This window comes from Anoplophora glabripennis, unplaced genomic scaffold (assembly GCF_000390285.2).
Source record: "Anoplophora glabripennis isolate ALB-LARVAE unplaced genomic scaffold, Agla_2.0 scaffold766, whole genome shotgun sequence".
Classification (NCBI taxonomy): domain Eukaryota; kingdom Metazoa; phylum Arthropoda; class Insecta; order Coleoptera; family Cerambycidae; genus Anoplophora; species Anoplophora glabripennis.
In genome coordinates, this window is record NW_019416895.1 from 70,331 (window position 1) to 90,206 (window position 19,876).

Genomic DNA, 19,876 nt, shown 5'->3' on the forward strand with positions numbered 1-19,876 from the left:
TTTTTTATATGAAATTTTTGATATATTTTATATGAATTTTCAAAAATACATCATACATATTAAATGCGTTGTTTTATTTCCTGGAAAATATAGTTTTGACGTTGCTATTAAAATGTTTTTAAAACTCCCGCGTTTTTGTTTGTTTAGGCGTTGCTAGACGACTGCTCATGGCCGCTTGTCATCAGCTGGAATCGTTCTGGATTCTTCATCATTCGACCCAAATAAGTAGTCGGTGTTTTGTTTTTAGTAGCAATATTCAAATGATTTTGCGTTGAAGACAATCACTGAGGAAAAATATGAATTTCACAAAAAATCTGCTATATCTACTCCTAATCATAGTACCTTCAGTGAAAAATAAAAGTGACGAATTTAAAAAACCGACTATCTTGATATCAATTTTAGTTAGAAATAAAGCTCACACGTTGCCATATTTTCTCTCGAATTTAGAAAGACTGAATTACCCAAAAAACCGAATTTCTCTATGGTAAGTCAAGATTAATTTTACTTAAAACTAATAAAATGACAGACGTGTTTATTGTTTACGCACGTGTACAGGTGTATTTGAAAAATCACATGACGCCTACCTATTTCCCCCTTTACAAATTCTAGTTTGGTTATTTAGTTGAATTGTTTTTCTGAGGTTGTTTGCTCGCGCCTAAATTGAATAACTTTCAAAATTCGTTATCACAATTTCGAAGAAGTTTAAAAGACGCGAATCAAGTTTACTTCAAGGTTATATGCAATTAATTCATTTGTTTATGTACAATCTGAGCACACCTGAACTAAGTAAAATTTCCCACATAATGAAATATCTATTCTCTATTTCTAGGATTAGAAGTGATCACAACATCGACAGAAGTATCGAAATACTCAGGTTGTGGATATCATCCGTGAAAGGTGATTACCACTCTATCAACACTGAATTCAGTGATTTAGAACGGGGATTCCCCCAGGAACAAAGTCCGGCCCATTGGACTGTCGACAGGTTTAACCACGTCATAAATTTACGAGAATCAGCCCTGGATCACGCTAGATTGATGTGGGCGGATTTCTTTCTTGTAAGTTTTCATTTGACATTCTAATAAATTTTGCAAATCTTCTGTGGATCCCGTATGGATATAATTTAGGAGGATTTTTAAATTCCCGTACTTCACATAAAAAAAACGTGCTATTTATAAATAAAATATGTACCTACTATTCATTTTTGACGAGACGAGTTTAATACTGCCCTCTTGCAATTTAAAGCAAGAGTTGAGCAATAATTATACTTGTATATTGGGAACCAACTTTACCAATTAGTGGATTCTTCTCATATTATGTTCAGGAAAGTCAGAAGCAAACGTTGAGCAATTTTGTGTAGGTGTATTTTGCGGTAGTTAGCTTCGGTGTTTAATTTGCGCCTATAATTAATTAAGAGAAAAAAATATTTCTCATTATTGGATTCCTATCCCGCTGAGATACGATTTTAGTGTCTTTAGTCCAATCTAATTAGATTTTTTCGTGCCAAAATTTAGTTCAGTAAAAAAATTAGAAAAAATTCCGTAGAATTGAATGAACCACTTTACTGCAGCTAAATGTTAGGCGTCCAAACTTTGCAAAAAACAGTTTTTTTCACTAAAAAATAAAAAACGAAAAAATTTAGACCAAAGTTGTAGAACTTTTTATAAAAAAAAATTGAGCCCAGCCCGATGTCAATTATTGATAAACAAATGTATCAGTTATTGCAAAAAAATGGCTAAAAATAGCATTTTCTCAAAACTTCTGACTTTAAAACCAATTTTTTTACAAAACTTTCAGAATATGTAATCCTTGCAAGTTTTCGAAAAAAAGACATTTTATTCATGTTTCAATAAATCATACAGTAATGACCCATTTTGGGCTTAAAATTTTCTCGAAAAGTTGTACTTTCCTGTGCAAATTGCTTATCCATAATTGGAAATATGCGAAAAATCTACTGAAACTTTGACTTCTTGTCTAGATGTAGATCTATTTCTTATCGTAAAAATTTATTCGGAATGTCATTATGGACATTTGAAACCTGACATTTTCTCAAATTAAAAAAAAAATGTGCCACGGCCAACAGGAACCGAGAATTTTTTTTTTAATCGCTACGGCCTCATTTATTAACATTAAGGTCTGAAATTTACACATGTTGTAGTTGAATGCGTTTACTTCAATATAAAAAATAGTCCGTAATGATTGACCCCCCTTTTTTTATAGTAAACTTAATTTTTTTGGGCCCTGTAAAATGCTTGTTTCGCTCGACAAGTTGATGGGTGTGGTGGGGGGAGAAAGACTTCAACGATATGAAAAAGTGCTACATTATTCGACCCGAAGAAAGAAGTCAAAGTTTCGGTAGATTTTTCGCATATTTCCATTTATTTTGCAATACGCGCACAATTTGCACAGAAAAATGTATTTTTTTTCGAAAAATGCAGTTTTTGTAAATACTATCAAATATTTTACAAAAATGCTCTTATTCTACTTGCCAAGGACTACATATTCTGAAAGTTTGGTAAAAAAATCTCTTCGTTCTAAAGATTAAAAAGTTTTAAGAAAATGCGATATTTAGCCGTTTTTTGCAATACATTTGTTTATTAATGGACATCGGGCTGGGCTCAAAATTTTTGTTATGAAAAGTTCGACAACTTTTGTCTAAATCGTTTTTTTCTAGATTTAGTTTTTTTTTTAATGAAAACTGTTTTTTTTGCGAATCTTGTGGCCGCCATTTTGAAAATGAAACCCTAACATTCAGTTGGAGTAAAGTAGTTCATTCAATTCTACGGAATTTTTCCTAATTTTTACGTGTCTTTGTTTACTGAACTAAATTTTGGCAAAAAAAAACGAGGTGTTTTTGACAATTTGAATGAACTATCTGTACCTTGTACGATTATATGCACAGATTTATTATACTATTATGCATTATAATTTTGAATGGGCTCATGTTGATTGTTGTATGCTAAATATAACGAAATTCTAATCCCATGTTATCAGAGCAATGAAATGTAAGTACATCTCCAGATGGATGCTATTAATCATATTCTGGCAGAGTTTTAGGAAGTAATAGATTCACATAAGCATGTAGCCATGTAATCCTATTCACTGTAGGTATTAAAGCTGGCTCTCCCTTCTATTCTGTTAATAGCATTACGCCCATGTAAACACCGATGATCCAGTAAAGGTTTACGAGGATTTGTAACTTATTATTTCGTTGGTTTTAGGTTGAGTTTTCTCTTTAAACATGAAAATCATATTTTGAAAACTAGCCGCCACTGGGCGGGCCTTTTTTTTTACTTGCGGACATGCGTACGGAATAATCGATTCTTTTTTGTTACAGGCGATAGACTGTGATGTATTTTTAATAAACCGAGAGACCTTAAACTACCTGGTTTCCAAAAACTTCACCGTTGTCGCCCCGATGCTGAGATCGGACGGATTGTATTCTAACTTCTGGCACGGGATGACCGAGGACTATTACTATCAGAGAACTGACGAATACAAACCCGTGCTGAACAGACAGAGCGTGGGGTGTTTCAACGTGCCCATGGTACACTCCTGCGTCCTCATTAACCTCAGAAAATCCGAATCCGACATGCTAACTTACGTTCCCGGCAACATAAAAGATTTCAACGGACCAAACGACGACATTATCACCTTCGCCGTTGGCGCCAATCGCAGCGGCATCTCCTTGAACTTGTGCAACGAGGAGATATTCGGTTTCGTGATGGTCCCTTTGGAACAAGGGGATCAACTGGCACTGGACTACGAACAATTGATTAATATCAAATTAGAGGTGCTGGTTGAGAACGGCACTCTGTACGTCAATGATCTCCTCGCGTCTTTTACTCCCGAAATTCCCGAGAAGGATACACTTGGTTTTGACAAAATTTTCATGATTAATTTGAGGAGGCGGCCGGAGAGAAGACGAAGGATGTTTGCCTGTTTCGATGAGCTGGGACTGGAGGTGACAACTTTAGACGCCGTGGATGGGCAGTAAGTGTTACTTTTTAATATTCTGACCTCAATTTTGATGATCCACATTGTTACACTCTATTCTAATACTAGACTAGGCGATATCTGTTTTGGTTTGAGTGAATCGTATATCCACGGAGGTTTTTGGCTTTTTGGCTTTCAAATATCACTAGAAATGAAAATTTTTCTATGCGCATAAAAAAAAACGTGGGCTTAACTTTTAGGAGAGATCTGGCGCTTATCTAAACAACATTGGTCAAATTTTTGTACTGATAAACAATTAGAATAACTTTGTGAATATTCAATCAAATCAAATTTTTTAAAATAGATTTTAAAAGTTCTTGGAAAGACGCTTCTCTAAAAGAAAAACAGATCGATTGGTTAATTAATTACGTAGTTATAGTCGATCAAAGTTAACCGTCATTTACTTTAAATGTACGAGTATTATACTGGGACATCTGGGCAAATTTTTCGAAAAATACCTTTGGTATTGGGAGTACTTACCAGGTTATTTATGCAAACAATAAATTCAAGAAAATCGTACTGGTGGTGGTGGGGGAAGCGCGGCCGCTTCGGCCTGCTCGAAATTGAATCGGCGAATTCAAAACCGCGACGCGCTTAAAAATTTTTAATATCTCAGCTTCTAGAGCGATTAAAAAAAACAATTAGGGTATTTTCAAATGTCTATCGTTAATAATTATTGGTCTTTCAACACTCCGATAATTATTTATCTTTAAACTTCCTTTAATTATCAACTTTATTTATTTTTATTGTATCAAAGGTAAGTGCATAAACTTATAAACTGTTTATAAAAGATTAAAAGCAAATTTATTTAAATATTCTAAAATCGTTTAAACAACAATTATTTTCAAAATATGTCGAAAATTAGTAATTAATTAATTAATTATTAATTTAATCATCATTTCTTTTGTGATTAAAGTATAATTCAAATATTATTTACTGTTTAAAATATAAGCAAATGAGAAATTAACTCATTATATTACAAAAANCAAATTTATTTAAATATTCTAAAATCGTTTAAACAACAATTATTTTCAAAATATGTCGAAAATTAACAATTAATTAATTAATTATTAATTTAATCATCATTTCTTTTGTGATTAAAGTATAATTCAAATATTATTTATTGTTTAAAATATAAGCAAATGAGAAATTAACTCATTATATTACAAAAATACATAATTATAATACAAAAATTCGACCAATGTTTAAACAAGCGCCAGAGCTTTCCTAATTGACAGATTCGAATTTTTCAGTGTTTGAAGGCTTGAGAGCCCTTCTATATGTGATTGAATTTTTAAGTATCTAAGGTCATTGGTTTGAAAATTTGCAAATTTTTTTTCAAAATCTGGATTGAAAAATTATTATGCAAAATCTATAGAACCGATTTTGATGAAATTTGGTGTGATGATTCTACATAACATGAACTTTTCTTGAGGCAAGTATGAAGATCCTATACCCAACTTAAAGACCCCAAAAAATTCCCTAAAAAGTAATGTTTTTAACGCCATTTTTGACGATTTTTTCGATTTTTACAATAATAATCATGATTCATTCGATTTGTAACTAGTCATATTTTGTAAAATTTAATTATAAACATTTTTTTCCTCTTCCATTTTCGCCTAAAATCAACTCTTGAAAAGATACATAATTAGATAGGAAGAAAAATATGACATTTTTCGAATTTTTTAACATATTGTGCCGTCAAGTCATTTTTTGTATGCGCATAGAAAAATTTTCATTTCTAGTGATATTTTAAAGCCAATAAGCCAAAAATCTCCGTGGATATACGATTCACCCAAATATGAACTCTTTGAAACAGATACTGTCTGGACTATACGGAAAACTTTTAAAGTCCTGTTCAAGTCGGGATAGAATGACAAGTCGCATTTTATTATACTACGACGTAGCTTTGCTTGTAAAAACAATATGTCATATTCTAGCAGCATGACCTCAAAAATATAGTTTTACCACACGAATATTTTTATGTTGAAGATAAACAGCCTTGGGGGAAGAAAAGATAATTATTATCTCGTATTTTCTCGCGAGTCCTGCAGCCAAGTTTATTATGTGTTCACTTTAGGGTCACTTTGTACACGTAAAGCTTTGTACGTCGAATAGATTGATTAAACCTCGCATCAGAAACTTTAGGATTTCATAGTAGTATGTACCTACAACCTACGAAGTTCGGGAGATGTGGTTCACAGAAATTTATACACAATCCCTTTTCTATGGTATCGTTTCAGGCCAGCGTTTTCATTTGGATGGAATGTGTAAGGTACATTGGCTTACAGCCCGTCAGAACACAATTTACCTTTTTATGTTTTTGTCCTCCTCCATTCCTCAATAAACTCGATATATAATCGACTAACAATACCTAACGATTCTTTTTGAACCGAGAAAGTGACATTCATTTCTGTCGTAAATGAAAGCACGCGGATGTAAACATTTGAATTTTACAAGCGAAAAATAAACTTTAAATGCGATGTGGCTGAACAAAGCGATCTGTTTTCGAGAGTGGAAGAAGCCCGGGCGGAATACGAGCGTAAACTTGGCGAAGTTGTGGATCAGAAAAGATCCGTATTGTTTCCCCTTTGTTTGTAGTAATATCTTCGCTGCGTTCCCTTCCCGGCAAATTTTAAACGAAGACGAGTTTAATAATAAGTTCCGAGAAGAGCACGGGTTCGAAAACGTGTTCATTAACAAGATAGTGCACTATTGTTCTTCACAAGACAACTAATTAAATTATATAAATCTGTACGGAGAAAATGAAAGGGCCATATTTCAAGTCTAGTTTCAATGTATTATTGGTAGTAGGTATTACTATCTACCCGAGATAAACATCAAATTCAATTTCTTGTTTAAATAAAGAGTATTCGTAGAAATTATATTATATGACATAGCCGATATCGGAAAAATGTTGCTACTGCTTACCATTTCTGTTGTCTTTTCCGGGCCATCGTGATAATTGCAAACAATTTTTAAAGTTTTTTTTTTAACACGTTTCGTGAACAAAATTTTCCATTGGTATACTGTTTTAGATTAATCCATAAATAGAGTCCTAAATGTATTGAATTTGCAATTATCTATAAGTTTCCTAAATAGTTTACTAATATTTTCTAATTAGTAACAGCGTCTCTCGGAAAACTCTTAATGAATAATTTGAGGATTTCTCCCGGAATATGCCGGATCTCCTAGGTAAACGAGAAAATTAAACTCGATTTAATTAAACGTAAATTATGTTTTCCTTATTTAGATAATTCAGTTTTGTTTACAAATTGTAATAATAGGTAATAATTTTCATCTTTTTTTAATCATATGCAGGGTGGGCCAATAGTGTGAGAAATTAAAATAAGTCTGTCTTTGTTATTCGAGATACAGAAAAAAAGTTTATATAAAAGTTGTACATAATCAAAAAACCTAAAGGACAAAATTAATTTGAAACGCACAGGGCGATGAGTAAAAACGGGACATGCCAAATATTACAATTTTTAATTGGAACATCCTGTATATTTTTAAACATATGGATTTCTGAGAAAATTCTATATATGGCAATATAAACAGTTTAACATTTTAGTGCGTGGTTGCCAAGTTATGTAGAAAATTCTTCGAATTTTGAAAAAAAAATGACCTCGAAGAAGTTGTATTAACTTTCAACTACTAACACTTGGAGCAAAAATATTTGGCAGAGTTATAGGCAAATATTAGACAAAGACACTTATATTAGCTAATATCGATATTTTATTTATACAGGGCATTTTTTATAATACGATCATTTTAAGGAAGTTCAAACTTGATTTTCTAAAATTTTTCAAATGGAACACCCTGTATTTTATTGTTCTATTTTGCTCACATATCAGTCCACGTCAACTTTTATTTGGTATGTTCCATACCTAAAGTTGTTAGTTTTTAAGATATAGCAACATTTCTGGAAAAACCTAATTTATATTATTTTCGGTCGCACGAAATGGCTTTGGAAAAAACTGCCACATTGCGTCAACTTGTCAGTTCATAATTTATAATAAAAAGTTTTTTCAGAAATGTTGCTATATATAATATCTTAAAAACTAAAAATATACAGGGTGTTCCAATTAAAAAATGTAATATTTGGAGTGTCTAGTTTTTACTCATCGCCCTGTATGTATCAAATTAATTTTGTAGTTTAGGTTTCTTGATTCTGTATAACTTTTATATAATCTTTTTTTCTGTATTATGAGTAACAAGGGAGTTATTTTACTTTCTCACACTTATGGCCCACCCTGTATGTCACAAATACTTTGATACTATATTAATAGCGGCGTCGTTGAAAATTACACTTCGAATTGATTTTTTTTTACACAATAATTGAATCTGTTATGTGTGTTAATGTTAGAATCATTAACCAATACGCTGTCTGCTATGCTGAACATAAACGACTGGGAATAACTCGTATTTTGTCAGTTTACAGCAATGAATTTTTGAATCTTGAAAATATCTGTAAGAGGATTGAGCTCACAGAGTTAAATGCTGTATTCGAATAAATCATCGTTATTTAATTATAAAAAAGGTGGCAATTTTTGTGGTTCCACTATAAAATTTGAGTAATAGGGCCATAAAATAAATTTTTCTCATTTCTTTTGCCGCTATTTCTTCTCGTTAAAACTAAATCCAGACCAAAAAAAAATCTATTACATGTTTTGATTTCTCCTAGCAGTTGACGATGGGTTGGATAAAAAATAAAATACAAAACATACGAGAATATCTAATAAATCTCCCTTTTCTAGGCGATTTTATTGTTAGACATAAGAGTACCTACAACAATTAGTGCTTTTTCGAGAGCACCTGCTCGTATCCGGCGATAAAAGCCTCCTACTTCAATACTTCCGTTAAAACGCTATACCGTGTCATAAATCGATGTGTCACGGATTCTGCTGGAAAGTAGACTACCCCGTTGTTGGTAGAAAAGCGCTCGAGTGGGATTAATTAAGAAGAAACCCATTAAAGGAAAGCACTTTATCATCCCTTTTAAACACTTGTCAGAATTTCCACATTTCGTACAACCAATAAATTCGATCAGAAGCACAGAGCACACTACGAAATGGCGGATGTACAATACAAGTGCAGTGATAAATTACAACTATGAAAATAGCGCCACAAAGGAAGAAAATAACTTTATGGCAGTAACTATGTGATCGTGCATGATGTCATATTAATTTTGCTTGAGTTACAATACAATTATTAAGTGAGGTGCTTCCAATTGCAATATCTTGTGTTTTATTGATGGACGCGTTCATAGAGAACCCTTTCGGTTGAAATATTTAGCCGTGGACGTTCGCCGATACTGAATTTTAAGACCGTCATTTCCATTTTATCCCAAAGTCATTGTTACCCGGCCTTAGAACGCTTATCACGTATTGTGGTGCTAGAGAACTGAATACCAATAGTTTATGCTTTCTGTAACCTATATCTTTGATATGTCATAGAGATACTTCCGACCATATTAATTTACCATCTTCATATCTAACGTACGGGATAACGTTGGTAATTACAACACGATTTATACGTAGGAGTAATTGGTATGAATTCGTAGATATTTTAATGCACATATAGGAGATTTTCATCCAAGTTTCCTGCCTCAATTTTATCGGAAATAATACCAATTAGCAAAATTAGGTTCACTATCGTTTTCCATTTAATTGGAATGACGCTATTGATTGAATTATGACACTGTAACATGTTTACTTCTTGCCTTTGGTAAATATCATTAAAATTAGATAATTCGATATTAAAATTCCAAGAAAATTAATATAAGCTCGGTCATCATTAACACCCAGGCAATATCAGTAATGGTTACGGTAAAAATAGCATACTAGTCACTAAACAGGCCTAAATCGATAATAATTAATTGATATAATGACCATAAGAACGGACTTTCGTTACGACTGTTATCGAAGTACAACGAAGCCTTACTGTGCGCAGGTATCTATGAACAGGAGATGGTGCAGTTTAGTTAGTTGATTAATTAATTCGCGCAAATTAATTTACATAATTTGCCAGTCCGACTAGAACTTTGCAACATTGTGGGGGGATAGTAGCCTTACCGCATCTACCTCAGCTTGATGGATTTAATTCACTCACCACTAAAACGATTACGACCGTAATGTAACGTCTTTGGGTTCGTTTAATCACTGAAGTCAAGATTTGCGATAGTCTCTTGCCGTTTTAAGACGTCGTAAAGAACGTTTTTTTTTTTTTGGGGTTTAGGAAGTTGAAGGAATAAAAAGTACTGGTGAAATGTAATTTATAGAATATTTTTATGTGGAAATACAGAGTGATTCACATAAAACTCCCTGTAAGAGCTGAAGCAGCGTATTTCTAACATAAATTCTATTTCGCTTTCTTTTTATTGGAGTAAAATTTAACATATATTAACAATATTCGTTCAAAATATGTTTTATATAATTAATTTTCAAACGTTGACTATCGTTATCGAGAGTTTGTGTGTTATTTCGACGAAAAACAAGTCTAACCTTTTTTTATAGAACGTCTTTCAGGTAAACGACAAGCGCGACTGTCATAGGGACGTTATGTGATGCACAAAAAAGATCAACAACGATCACCTCCTCGGGCTTGTATTTTCTTATATAGAGTAATAAAAAATCCACTTAGGGAGTTTAAATGAGTTTTCGGAGAGCGTGTTAAGTGAATGTGGTATTCGAATGCCTCTTCCATATCGTCCCGGGGGAGTCGAATTTTGCTGTAATGTGCAGAAATGCGTGCAAAACGAATTGTGCTTTGCATGCAATATTGACATTAGCGATGCCGCTCACAGGGATATTACCAATAACTTAAATTGGAGATGTAACTTTGTCCTGCAGTATTTTACAGAAATCGGGTAATAATTCCTCCTAGAAATTGCCACAGATGGGCTTGTACCTACTTAAGAAATAGTGATGGAATATTTGCACATCCAATATATTTGTATATATATTTGAATAGAGTGCTTCATTACAAACACAGGTTTGATAGGGTAGAAACAAGCCTGTCAAATCTCCAAGTCCAAGCATTCTGTCACAGATTAATGTTAAATTTGCAGAAATTATTACCTGGACAAAAAAAATATGACCGTATAGAAAATTAAATTTTAAATTGAGTTTCTTGTTCTTTAAACTCGATCCAAAATGGCGAACATGGTTAAAAAAAATCGCAAAGTTGCAAAAAACGGTTTTCCAAAAAAAACAAAAAAAATATAGCACCGATTGAAAAATTTTAAATGAGAAAGTTGTAGGTTTTAAAAAGATCTATCCACTGATTTTTTGTAAGTATCGATTGCTTTGTTACTTTTCGAGATATATCGAAAAAACCGTTAAAAATCATCTCTTTTCTCTTCTTCTATAACTCGTTTACGGTTACGTGCCCATATTTGCTATTTACTGCAAGCGTAGCCCGCGGCAAGCCAAAAAAGTACATTTTTGAAAAATTTAAAGATATTGATTATTTTTCGATATATCGATTTTTTGAAAAAAGGGCGCTCTCGAAAATTGACTAGATCTTCTCAGCGGATAGCCCTACAGTAACGATTTTTGGTTTATTTTCTTCGTAAAGAGTTATATTATCATGCTGATAAAAAATGTTGACGATTTTATTAATTTTAAGGATCAAAAGATGAACTTTGAAAATTGCACTTTTTTTGGGTGTTTTTTTTTCAAATAACCATTTCAATTTTTATTTTATGAAAATGACTTTTAAAGAAAGACACTGCTGACATTTTTTCACGAATTTAAAAAGAAAAACGTTTTTCTGCGACCTTCTGGAGCCGAGATAATTTTTTTATTTAAAAAAAAATTTGAGGACTCAATTAACATTTTACAGCGATGCGCTTGATGGAGGTTAATATATCTCGAAAAATAATTAATATTTTTAAAAGATTCAAAAATGTAATTTTTTTGGCTTGTCGCGGACTATGCTTGCAGTAAATAGAAAGTATGGGAACGTAGACGTAAACGAGCAATCGATACTTACAAAAAATCAGTCGATAGATCTTTTTAAAACCTACAACTTTCTCATTTAAAATTTTTCAATCGGTGCTATATTTTTTTAGTTAGTTTAGAAAAACCGTTTTTTGCAAATTTGCGATTTTTTTTAACCATGTTCGCCATTTTGGATCGAGTTTAAAGAACAAGAAACTCAATTTAAAATTTAATTTCCTATACGATCATTTTTTTTTGTCTAGGTAATAATTTCTGTAAGCATTTCTCTATAATGCTTGGACTAGTAAGCGTAAATGAAAAAATAAAATGTTTTTTATCCCAATCATGCAAATATGTGTATGTATATAGTATATTATCTCAAAAAAAAAACTAAGTCTGTTTATTTGGACCTGATTTCGACGTTTACTTGTTTGATTTGATAAAAAAATCCTTTAACTTTAACGTTAGCATTTTTTTGAATTTCTAAAGATAACAAAATAGCGCACGATATAAAGAAACACATTTCATATGCTGTGGAACAACGGCAGAAGTTGAGGAGTTTGCCGGAAGGAAAAAATTCATGTTTTTTATCCATAAAGCATTTTCAATGATCTCAATAGCCCATTCCGTATTATCCGGCTGATCGCACCCGATCATTCTGATACATCAGTCAGCAGTGCGGTCATCCGAGTGAAATTCGGCTTGTCCAGCTTAATCCAGTCCGTGTTGAACATGAATCGGATCAATGCGCTACGTACGTTATATTTTTGATGGGTTGAAGCCACAATCGAACCATTAAATTACGAAATATGAGCCAGAAGGGATTTAAATGGTATTAAAGATATTTGGGTGAGCGGATTTAAAAAGTTTTACGGAACGGGCCGATACTTCAAAATTGGATAACTCGACTACAAACATGTTGCGACGTAATGTTTTTTCTATCTCACATATTATTTTTATGTCGATATTGAGACAGGATGGTCTATTTGTTTCTTTTTTTAAATGTACTTTCCTTGATTGGATTCTGTAACTAGAATTTTTACTAATGTTAAACGTTAAACCGTAGAAGCGCCATGTTTCACACAAATAATAAAAGTCACACAGACAATAAAGCTTTGCTCCAAACCGCTACTGGAATAGGACAACAGTTTTAAATTTCCGAATTGCCGATAGAGTACGCCAACAGCAGAATAAGAATCAAATGCAGCGGACCGCATTCCTACGTGTACCCCAGCAACATATAAACAACGCGTACTTATGGATTTATTTTGTACACTTTTTAATCAATGCTTGTTTTTTGCGTTACTGTATTTACTTAAATGTAGGTATTGATAAAAATGTTTTAAATGAACGAATTTTCAAATAAACAAAATTCGTAGTGATATTTTAAACAGCTTGTAATATAATTTTTTTAATATTTGATGATGATGATAAATTTATTTTAATATAAAAGGTGGGTTATTAGTACTTCGCGGAACGTAGGTACATGGTTTTTGTTTGTATTTTGACACCCACTTATAGGTTTAATAATTAAAGATAGAAAAAAACTTTAAATACAAATGTACGTTTTTTCCTTTATTTCTTTTGACATTATCAAAATTTGCTGGTATGGAGTATATGTTTAAAGTAAAGACTCATTAAAAAAATTAAAATATATCCTTATTGAAATAACAAACAACGATTTTTATAACTAACCTTTACAACAACATAAGGAGAATACCTAAAAACGAAATAACATTAAAATACCTACCAATTTTTACACATTTTCAACATGATGATACAGTTGAAAATATGCTTGAATTTACTATATATTGCTTTGTATTTTTTCTTTCAATACTTGTAAATTTTGAGGTATTTAATAATATATTTTGTTAAGGTGTCCCCACAAAAATATGTCTAAGGGACCGAGATCGTGATTGTTTTCTGGCCACCTAAGGTTTCTAATAATATTTTTTACAGTGTTCGCTGACGGGATTCTTCCTCCAAAATAAATTTGCCGATAATCCAGAAGAACTTTTGCACATTATTGTTATTTGAATAATACAGTTTAATTATGTTTTATTCTGATAATGATAAATCCCATGTAATCTTAAAGGAAGGTTCGTTTCTGTCATGTTTGTCTGATTGTATGCGAGAGAGACAGAGTTATAGTGTGCGATAAAGGTAAATTCATAGTTTTAATTCTAAGTTGATTTATTTTATTTAGTATTTAACACAAATAAATGTGATTTCCAAACAAAAGATAAATTCCATATAACTCTTGAATTCATAATTAAATGCATTAAATTTATTTTTTAGGTTGACAATTTCCAGGATTTAACGCGCAGTCTGAAGCGATAAGTTATATTGTCTGTGATTTAATGTTGTGGTAATATGCATATTTCTCTAGAAATGATTGAAAATGGAAGGCAGGAAAAGTTATACTGACCGCGAAAAATAGTCTTGAAAAGTATTTTCGAATACTTTGAATGCGTGCCTTAGGCAAAATTCTCGTTACAACCGTTATGGCAAGGGAAATGTGTGTACTTAAAGTACCTATGCAAAAAAATACCTCGAGTGGCGAAATTTTTACGACCGCAGCTTTGAACGAGACTTTCACTGTTCAACGCTATTCTGTTTTTTTTTTGCTCGTCTGCGTCGATATTAAGTGCAACGTGATGATAATTCTTGTCACGTCGCTAGCTACTCATCGTCCCACTATGCTTAATTTAGATCAGACGCGTCGTTCCTGTAATCTATTTTACTTCTACGTGTGGTCATATTTAAAAGGACCTCGTAGGTAATTCAAGAGATGACCCAGTTCCATTCATTATACGGTAGGTTTAAAATAGTGGCTGAGCGTGTTCGTCATTCAAGATTCTATAAATAAATGAGGTAGGGTACTCAAACTAAAACTCCCCATTGATTTAAACATTTAATTACAAAAAAAAATATACGTAGAACATCAAAGGCCGTAAGTTAAATCAGTCAAGAACAAAATTTGTGGACATCTATCTATTCTATAATCACTTGCAACATGCAAGAGACACAAACAGGGTGAACCTTAAATGCATACGCGTATATTTATTGTTACTGTGTGTAGAACATGTAGTGGAGTCAAGATAGATTCGCGAAAATTACGGGAAGAGAGAATTTTTTATTTTTCGCTTTGTAAAGTTGTCAGATAACTGTAGAGTGTTCGCTAAATTATTTATTTAACAAATTAGTTGCAAAATTACAGTTTTTGCAAAATATATAAAAATATATAATTTAAAAAAAAATTACTGCGCCATTCGAAAGAACAGGAAATTATTCATAAAAAATGTTAATAAAGTTTTTTTCTAAAATGCGAATCGAAGAACGCGCGGCCCCGAGCGCGCTACACTAAATTTGTTATAACTTTTGATATAATTGATCAAATCGACCTCACAAAAATTTAAATAAAAATGAGTCATCCGGCTATCAAAATTTTATGTCTTTAAACTTGAGAAAAAAAAATATATATAGTACGTATACAAAGTTACGTCATTCTATAATTTTGTACAATAATAATAAAATAGGTGTCATTCTTTTAAATTTTAAAATAAATATCTGTAACTTTCACAGATTACTCTTCAAATGACGATTGAAACGGTGAGCGATATGGAAAAAATCTTAATCAAATTTAATTTGAAAAATATTGAGCCCAACAAATTCAATAATTTTAAAAAATCACAAATTTGACTTTTTAGGCCATACTTTATAGATATAGAAACTATAGTTGTAAATGTGATATTGAAACTTTCTGAGAGCACTTTTTAAAACTTAAAATCTCTACTTTAAGATGGTGCATTTTGTTTTTCTTAAAAAATTGAAATAATAGTTGAAAAAACAAAAAATAACAAAAAATTAAAATATTTCATGAAAAATCCGTGAAATTTATTTGTCAAAGTTTAATAATGTGCAAAAAAATTTTTTTTTTGTTTAATAAACCATCAAAGAATTAAGTTAAGACCTTAAAGAAAGTAAATTCGAGTCAGTCGAATTTATTTGGAAGTTATTCATATTCAAGATTTTGTTGGGATTCACAATTTCAATTTTTTTTGCGATATTTCGCGATTTTTGCAAAATTTTTGGGTATTGAGGCTCAGCAGACTTTAAATTTAAATTCGATCACTTTTTTTATTTTGTGTGCCGCCGCGCCGGGGTAATTTACTGCAAACAATGCTACGTCATTGAAGTCACTGACTTGATAATAATCGTACAAAATTAAAATACGTATTTCTCAATATAGACTTACCTAATATTCGTCATTTGTGTATTGCGATCCATTTTTTAAACGTGGTGTTGTTAGTGGTTATGTGTACTAAGAGCTGTTTGTCTTCTTCTACATAAAATTTCCCATGTACGATTTGGCAATCTCGCATTTCTTTGGTGTGGCGGTATAAATGATTACGCGGACAACAGACCTCAATACATATGTATAAAGGATTACTAAAAAAAATAAATAAAATAAAATAATAATATCATCGTAAATATTTGTAATTTTGAAAAATAACTTTTAGACCAAGAATTATACTTACACAGTCGAAATATGTCCACGCATTTAAGATCCACTCTGTGTATTACAAACACGTAAATAAATAAATCAAACAGCAGCACAATCTAGTCGCATAAGATTTAAAACAGTACTATTTGACATCATTTAAATATACACGGAAATACACAAACAATTAAGTCAGGATCATTTTTTACAAATTTCGTTGCATCTCAACACAGACAGCAACCATTTCAGTACTTGCTCCTTAAGTTGGTAGAGGTAATATTTACAAAAACACCTATTACAATGATTATCCACCGAGATATGATTACACCTAACGGTTATTTTATAAAAACGTGTTCTCCACGTCGGGTCAGATGACGTGAGAGTCGGTCGGGTTGTTCCGAAACGAATTTAGTCGGATTTGGGAGGTGACCACGCTGTTCTGCTTCCTGGACGATTGATATGCTATGCTGTATGCGTTGTTGTTCCTTCTGGCTGGACAGAATATGCCCGCCAGGGCCAGGTACATCCGATGGGTGCTATCCTGAAACAGAACGGATAATTCGTCTGATTAAACTGAAGGCGAAATTAAATTTACCCGAAGTTAAAATTAAGTAAATTTCAGCAGCGTAATTGACGCTGACTTGATTTGCCACAAAGACAAATAAATCAATATGGGAGGTTAAGATATGTTATGCTGACATTTTGTTTCAGTTCCACGAACGAACAAGAGCTTATTACAATTAAATTGACGGAAGTTTTAAAAACATAGAGTAGGCATGGAAACAGAACGACAGATTTAACGAAATGGCGATAATATCGTGCGAGACCAAACGCAGAAACAGTGTTCAGACGTTTCGGTATTGTGTTGTCTCCTGCAGCGCACTTGATAACTCATTGTACTAATTAGATGAAACGGCGGAAACTCCATATATAATTCATCTGGAATTATTCAACTGAGGGAAAGTTAATTATGATTTATACTTCAGTTGAACGACGTGGTGAACGAATTTTCGGAAATGTTACTTAATTCGAAGGTGTTTCTTGCTTAACCGTCCTGAAATTTCAGTTCCTTGCACTTCAGGAAAATATATTTAACGGTTAACGTTAAATGTTTTTGTCGGTATAATCTATTAACAAGATGGAAATAATTATTTATCTTTCGTTGTCAATTCATGCAGACGAGAAGCTTAAGAATAAGATTCATCGATCTTTGATAAATACTTTAATTTATTTTAAAATGAACAGAACATCCTGTGGTGAGCGCAAAAGTTAAGTGAATTTCCATGTTTGCTTATTATAAACAATATTCCCTAGTAGCTCAAGCATATAATTTAATTAGCAGACATACCTTATAATTTTGATATGTGGGAAAATAGAGTTTAATAAAAATTAATCAGCGAAAAGTTTCATAGCGTTAATTTATAAAATATAAAATTGCACGGCATTTCTGACTTGTTTTGAGGATTATATATTTTTTAAAATAAACGTATGGGTTAATATCGAATTCTAAGGAACTGAAAGGCGAGGGATTTTGTACGGAAAATCCGATTTTCTAAGTGCATGGGCGGAGGAAATCTCGTTTGTTTGTTCACATAAAGCTTTATTTTTTATTCTAAACTTCGTCAGCCTTTAGTTACTGATTAAAGAAAACATTTTTCTTTTTGTATGCCCGCGTCGAAGACCAACAATAAACACGTTTTTCGCTAACAAGGAAATCTCGTAAACAAAAGTTTATTTGTTCGAACACGATCTTAATTTTTTTCTTAGCAATTTACTCGAGTTCCACTTTGACAAATTTCAATATTGTTGGCCCTTAAAAATTCCTCTTGTCAACTTCTTTAGGACGATTTTTTTTATATACTTTTTTTTATGAAATGAAGATTAAAAAAAAAACTTATATGCGCAATATAATATGATATGTTTTTAAGGCAATGGGCGCAATCAGCAAAGGGTCTTCTTACCTTAATCTCCTTCATCCGAATGGTGTATATGATGGGATTAGCTAACATCTTCATAATAACTAACATATTATCTATTAGGCGAAGCGTCATCACTTCGTATTTATATTCTTGGTTAAGCGTATTGAGAGTTTCCCCATTTATAGGACAGTCGTTTCTACACATCAAAATGAAAAACAAAAGCGCCGGCATCCACCCAATGAAGCACGATCCCAGAATCAGCAGCGTCGTCTTGATGGCCTTTATGTTCCCCTGGAGCCTAATCTGTTCCCTGTTGGCCTTCTGGCTGCTCGATCTGCCGTTGACGTTGCGCCCTTTATTCCTCGAACTGCCCAGCCTGGACAAGTTCTTCCATTTCTGCTGTTGGTTCCTGACGGTAATCAGGATGTGAGTGTAACAGAACACCATCAGCACGATGGGACAGAAGAACAGGGTGCCGTAGCTCATCCTCGCGAGGAACGTGGTGAATATCTGCCCCGAGCTCGTGTTGTTCTGGATGTTCTCGAAAAGGGCACCTTTGCTCTCTATCGTGCAGAGTATCACCAGCAGGACAACCGGGCAGATCCACAACAAAGCGATCACCGTGGACACCTTGCGTTTCGTAACTATAGAGTTGTAATGCAAGGGCTTCATAATGCCTATGTAGTGGTTGAGACTTAGCGCTAGTAAGTGGAGGACGGTGATGACTATCCCGCTAAGCCTAATCAGTTCTATGAGGCACGGGATTACCCCCAGGTGTTCTGAAATCTGAATCTCGTCGAGGAAGAGCATTAGTCCAGTCATGCTGGAACTTACGGCGTCGGCTATCGCGAGGCTCAGGCTGATTTTCAAGTTGGGCGTCATCGGACTGCGGATCCAGTAGACGCTGACGATGACTACGCAGTTGACGCACATTGCGAGCAGGCAGCATACCAGCAGGAGGGATATGCACAGGTGGACGATGTTCTCGTGGAGGACGTCGCCGGTAGAGTTGTCGAGGTTGAGGGTCGCGTTGAACGCGTCGTCCGTAGCGTTCAGGAAATATTCCTCCATGTCTCGGTGTTCTGAAACAAAGAGGGACTTCAAAATATATTTGCGATGATTAATGTAATCAAATAATTATTAATTAAAGTTGAATATTAAAAAGAGGTAAATACAGTTGCTATATATGTTTTTATGTGAGATATTTAAAACTCCAGCAAATGAATTATAAGCCCCTTGCAAACTAAATATGTATATTGCAGAAACTTACAGTATAGCGTTAATAACTAAACATGAGTACATAGTCACTTCAAAACGCATTTAAACTGTGCAGGTATTTGCAGTTTTAATAACTACAATATAAGGTAATCCATTCAAGTATTTGTTTGAAAATTTTAAAAGGGGAACTCTGAACAACTATACAACAAGCGGATGAACAAAACTGGACGGGAAAACCCAAAGTTGCGGGGATAAATTTCTCCATTTTAAAGATTTAACTCTCACATAAAACA

The 19,876-nt window shown here is 33.0% G+C and overlaps 2 protein-coding genes across 2 annotated transcripts in view; one reads left to right on the top strand and one right to left on the bottom strand.

The window, feature by feature from the left end:
* Positions 1-222: 222 nt before the first annotated feature.
* Positions 223-19,876, top strand: part of LOC108915660 (glycosyltransferase 25 family member) — a 34,216-nt gene continuing 14,562 nt past the window's right edge. The window contains exons 1-3 of the mRNA XM_018721756.1: positions 223-484; positions 830-1,058; positions 3,338-3,993. Of these exons, the coding sequence (XP_018577272.1) occupies positions 297-484; positions 830-1,058; positions 3,338-3,993 (1,073 nt within the window). The 5' untranslated portion in view covers positions 223-296. The remainder of the gene's footprint in view (positions 485-829; positions 1,059-3,337; positions 3,994-19,876) is intronic.
* LOC108915661 (octopamine receptor beta-2R-like) overlaps positions 16,043-19,876 on the bottom strand; it is a 99,861-nt gene continuing 96,027 nt past the window's right edge. The window contains exons 2-3 of the mRNA XM_018721757.1: positions 18,408-19,447; positions 16,043-16,987 (exon numbers count right to left, since the gene is read on the bottom strand). Of these exons, the coding sequence (XP_018577273.1) occupies positions 16,814-16,987; positions 18,408-19,436 (1,203 nt within the window). The 5' untranslated portion in view covers positions 19,437-19,447 and the 3' untranslated portion in view covers positions 16,043-16,813. The remainder of the gene's footprint in view (positions 16,988-18,407; positions 19,448-19,876) is intronic.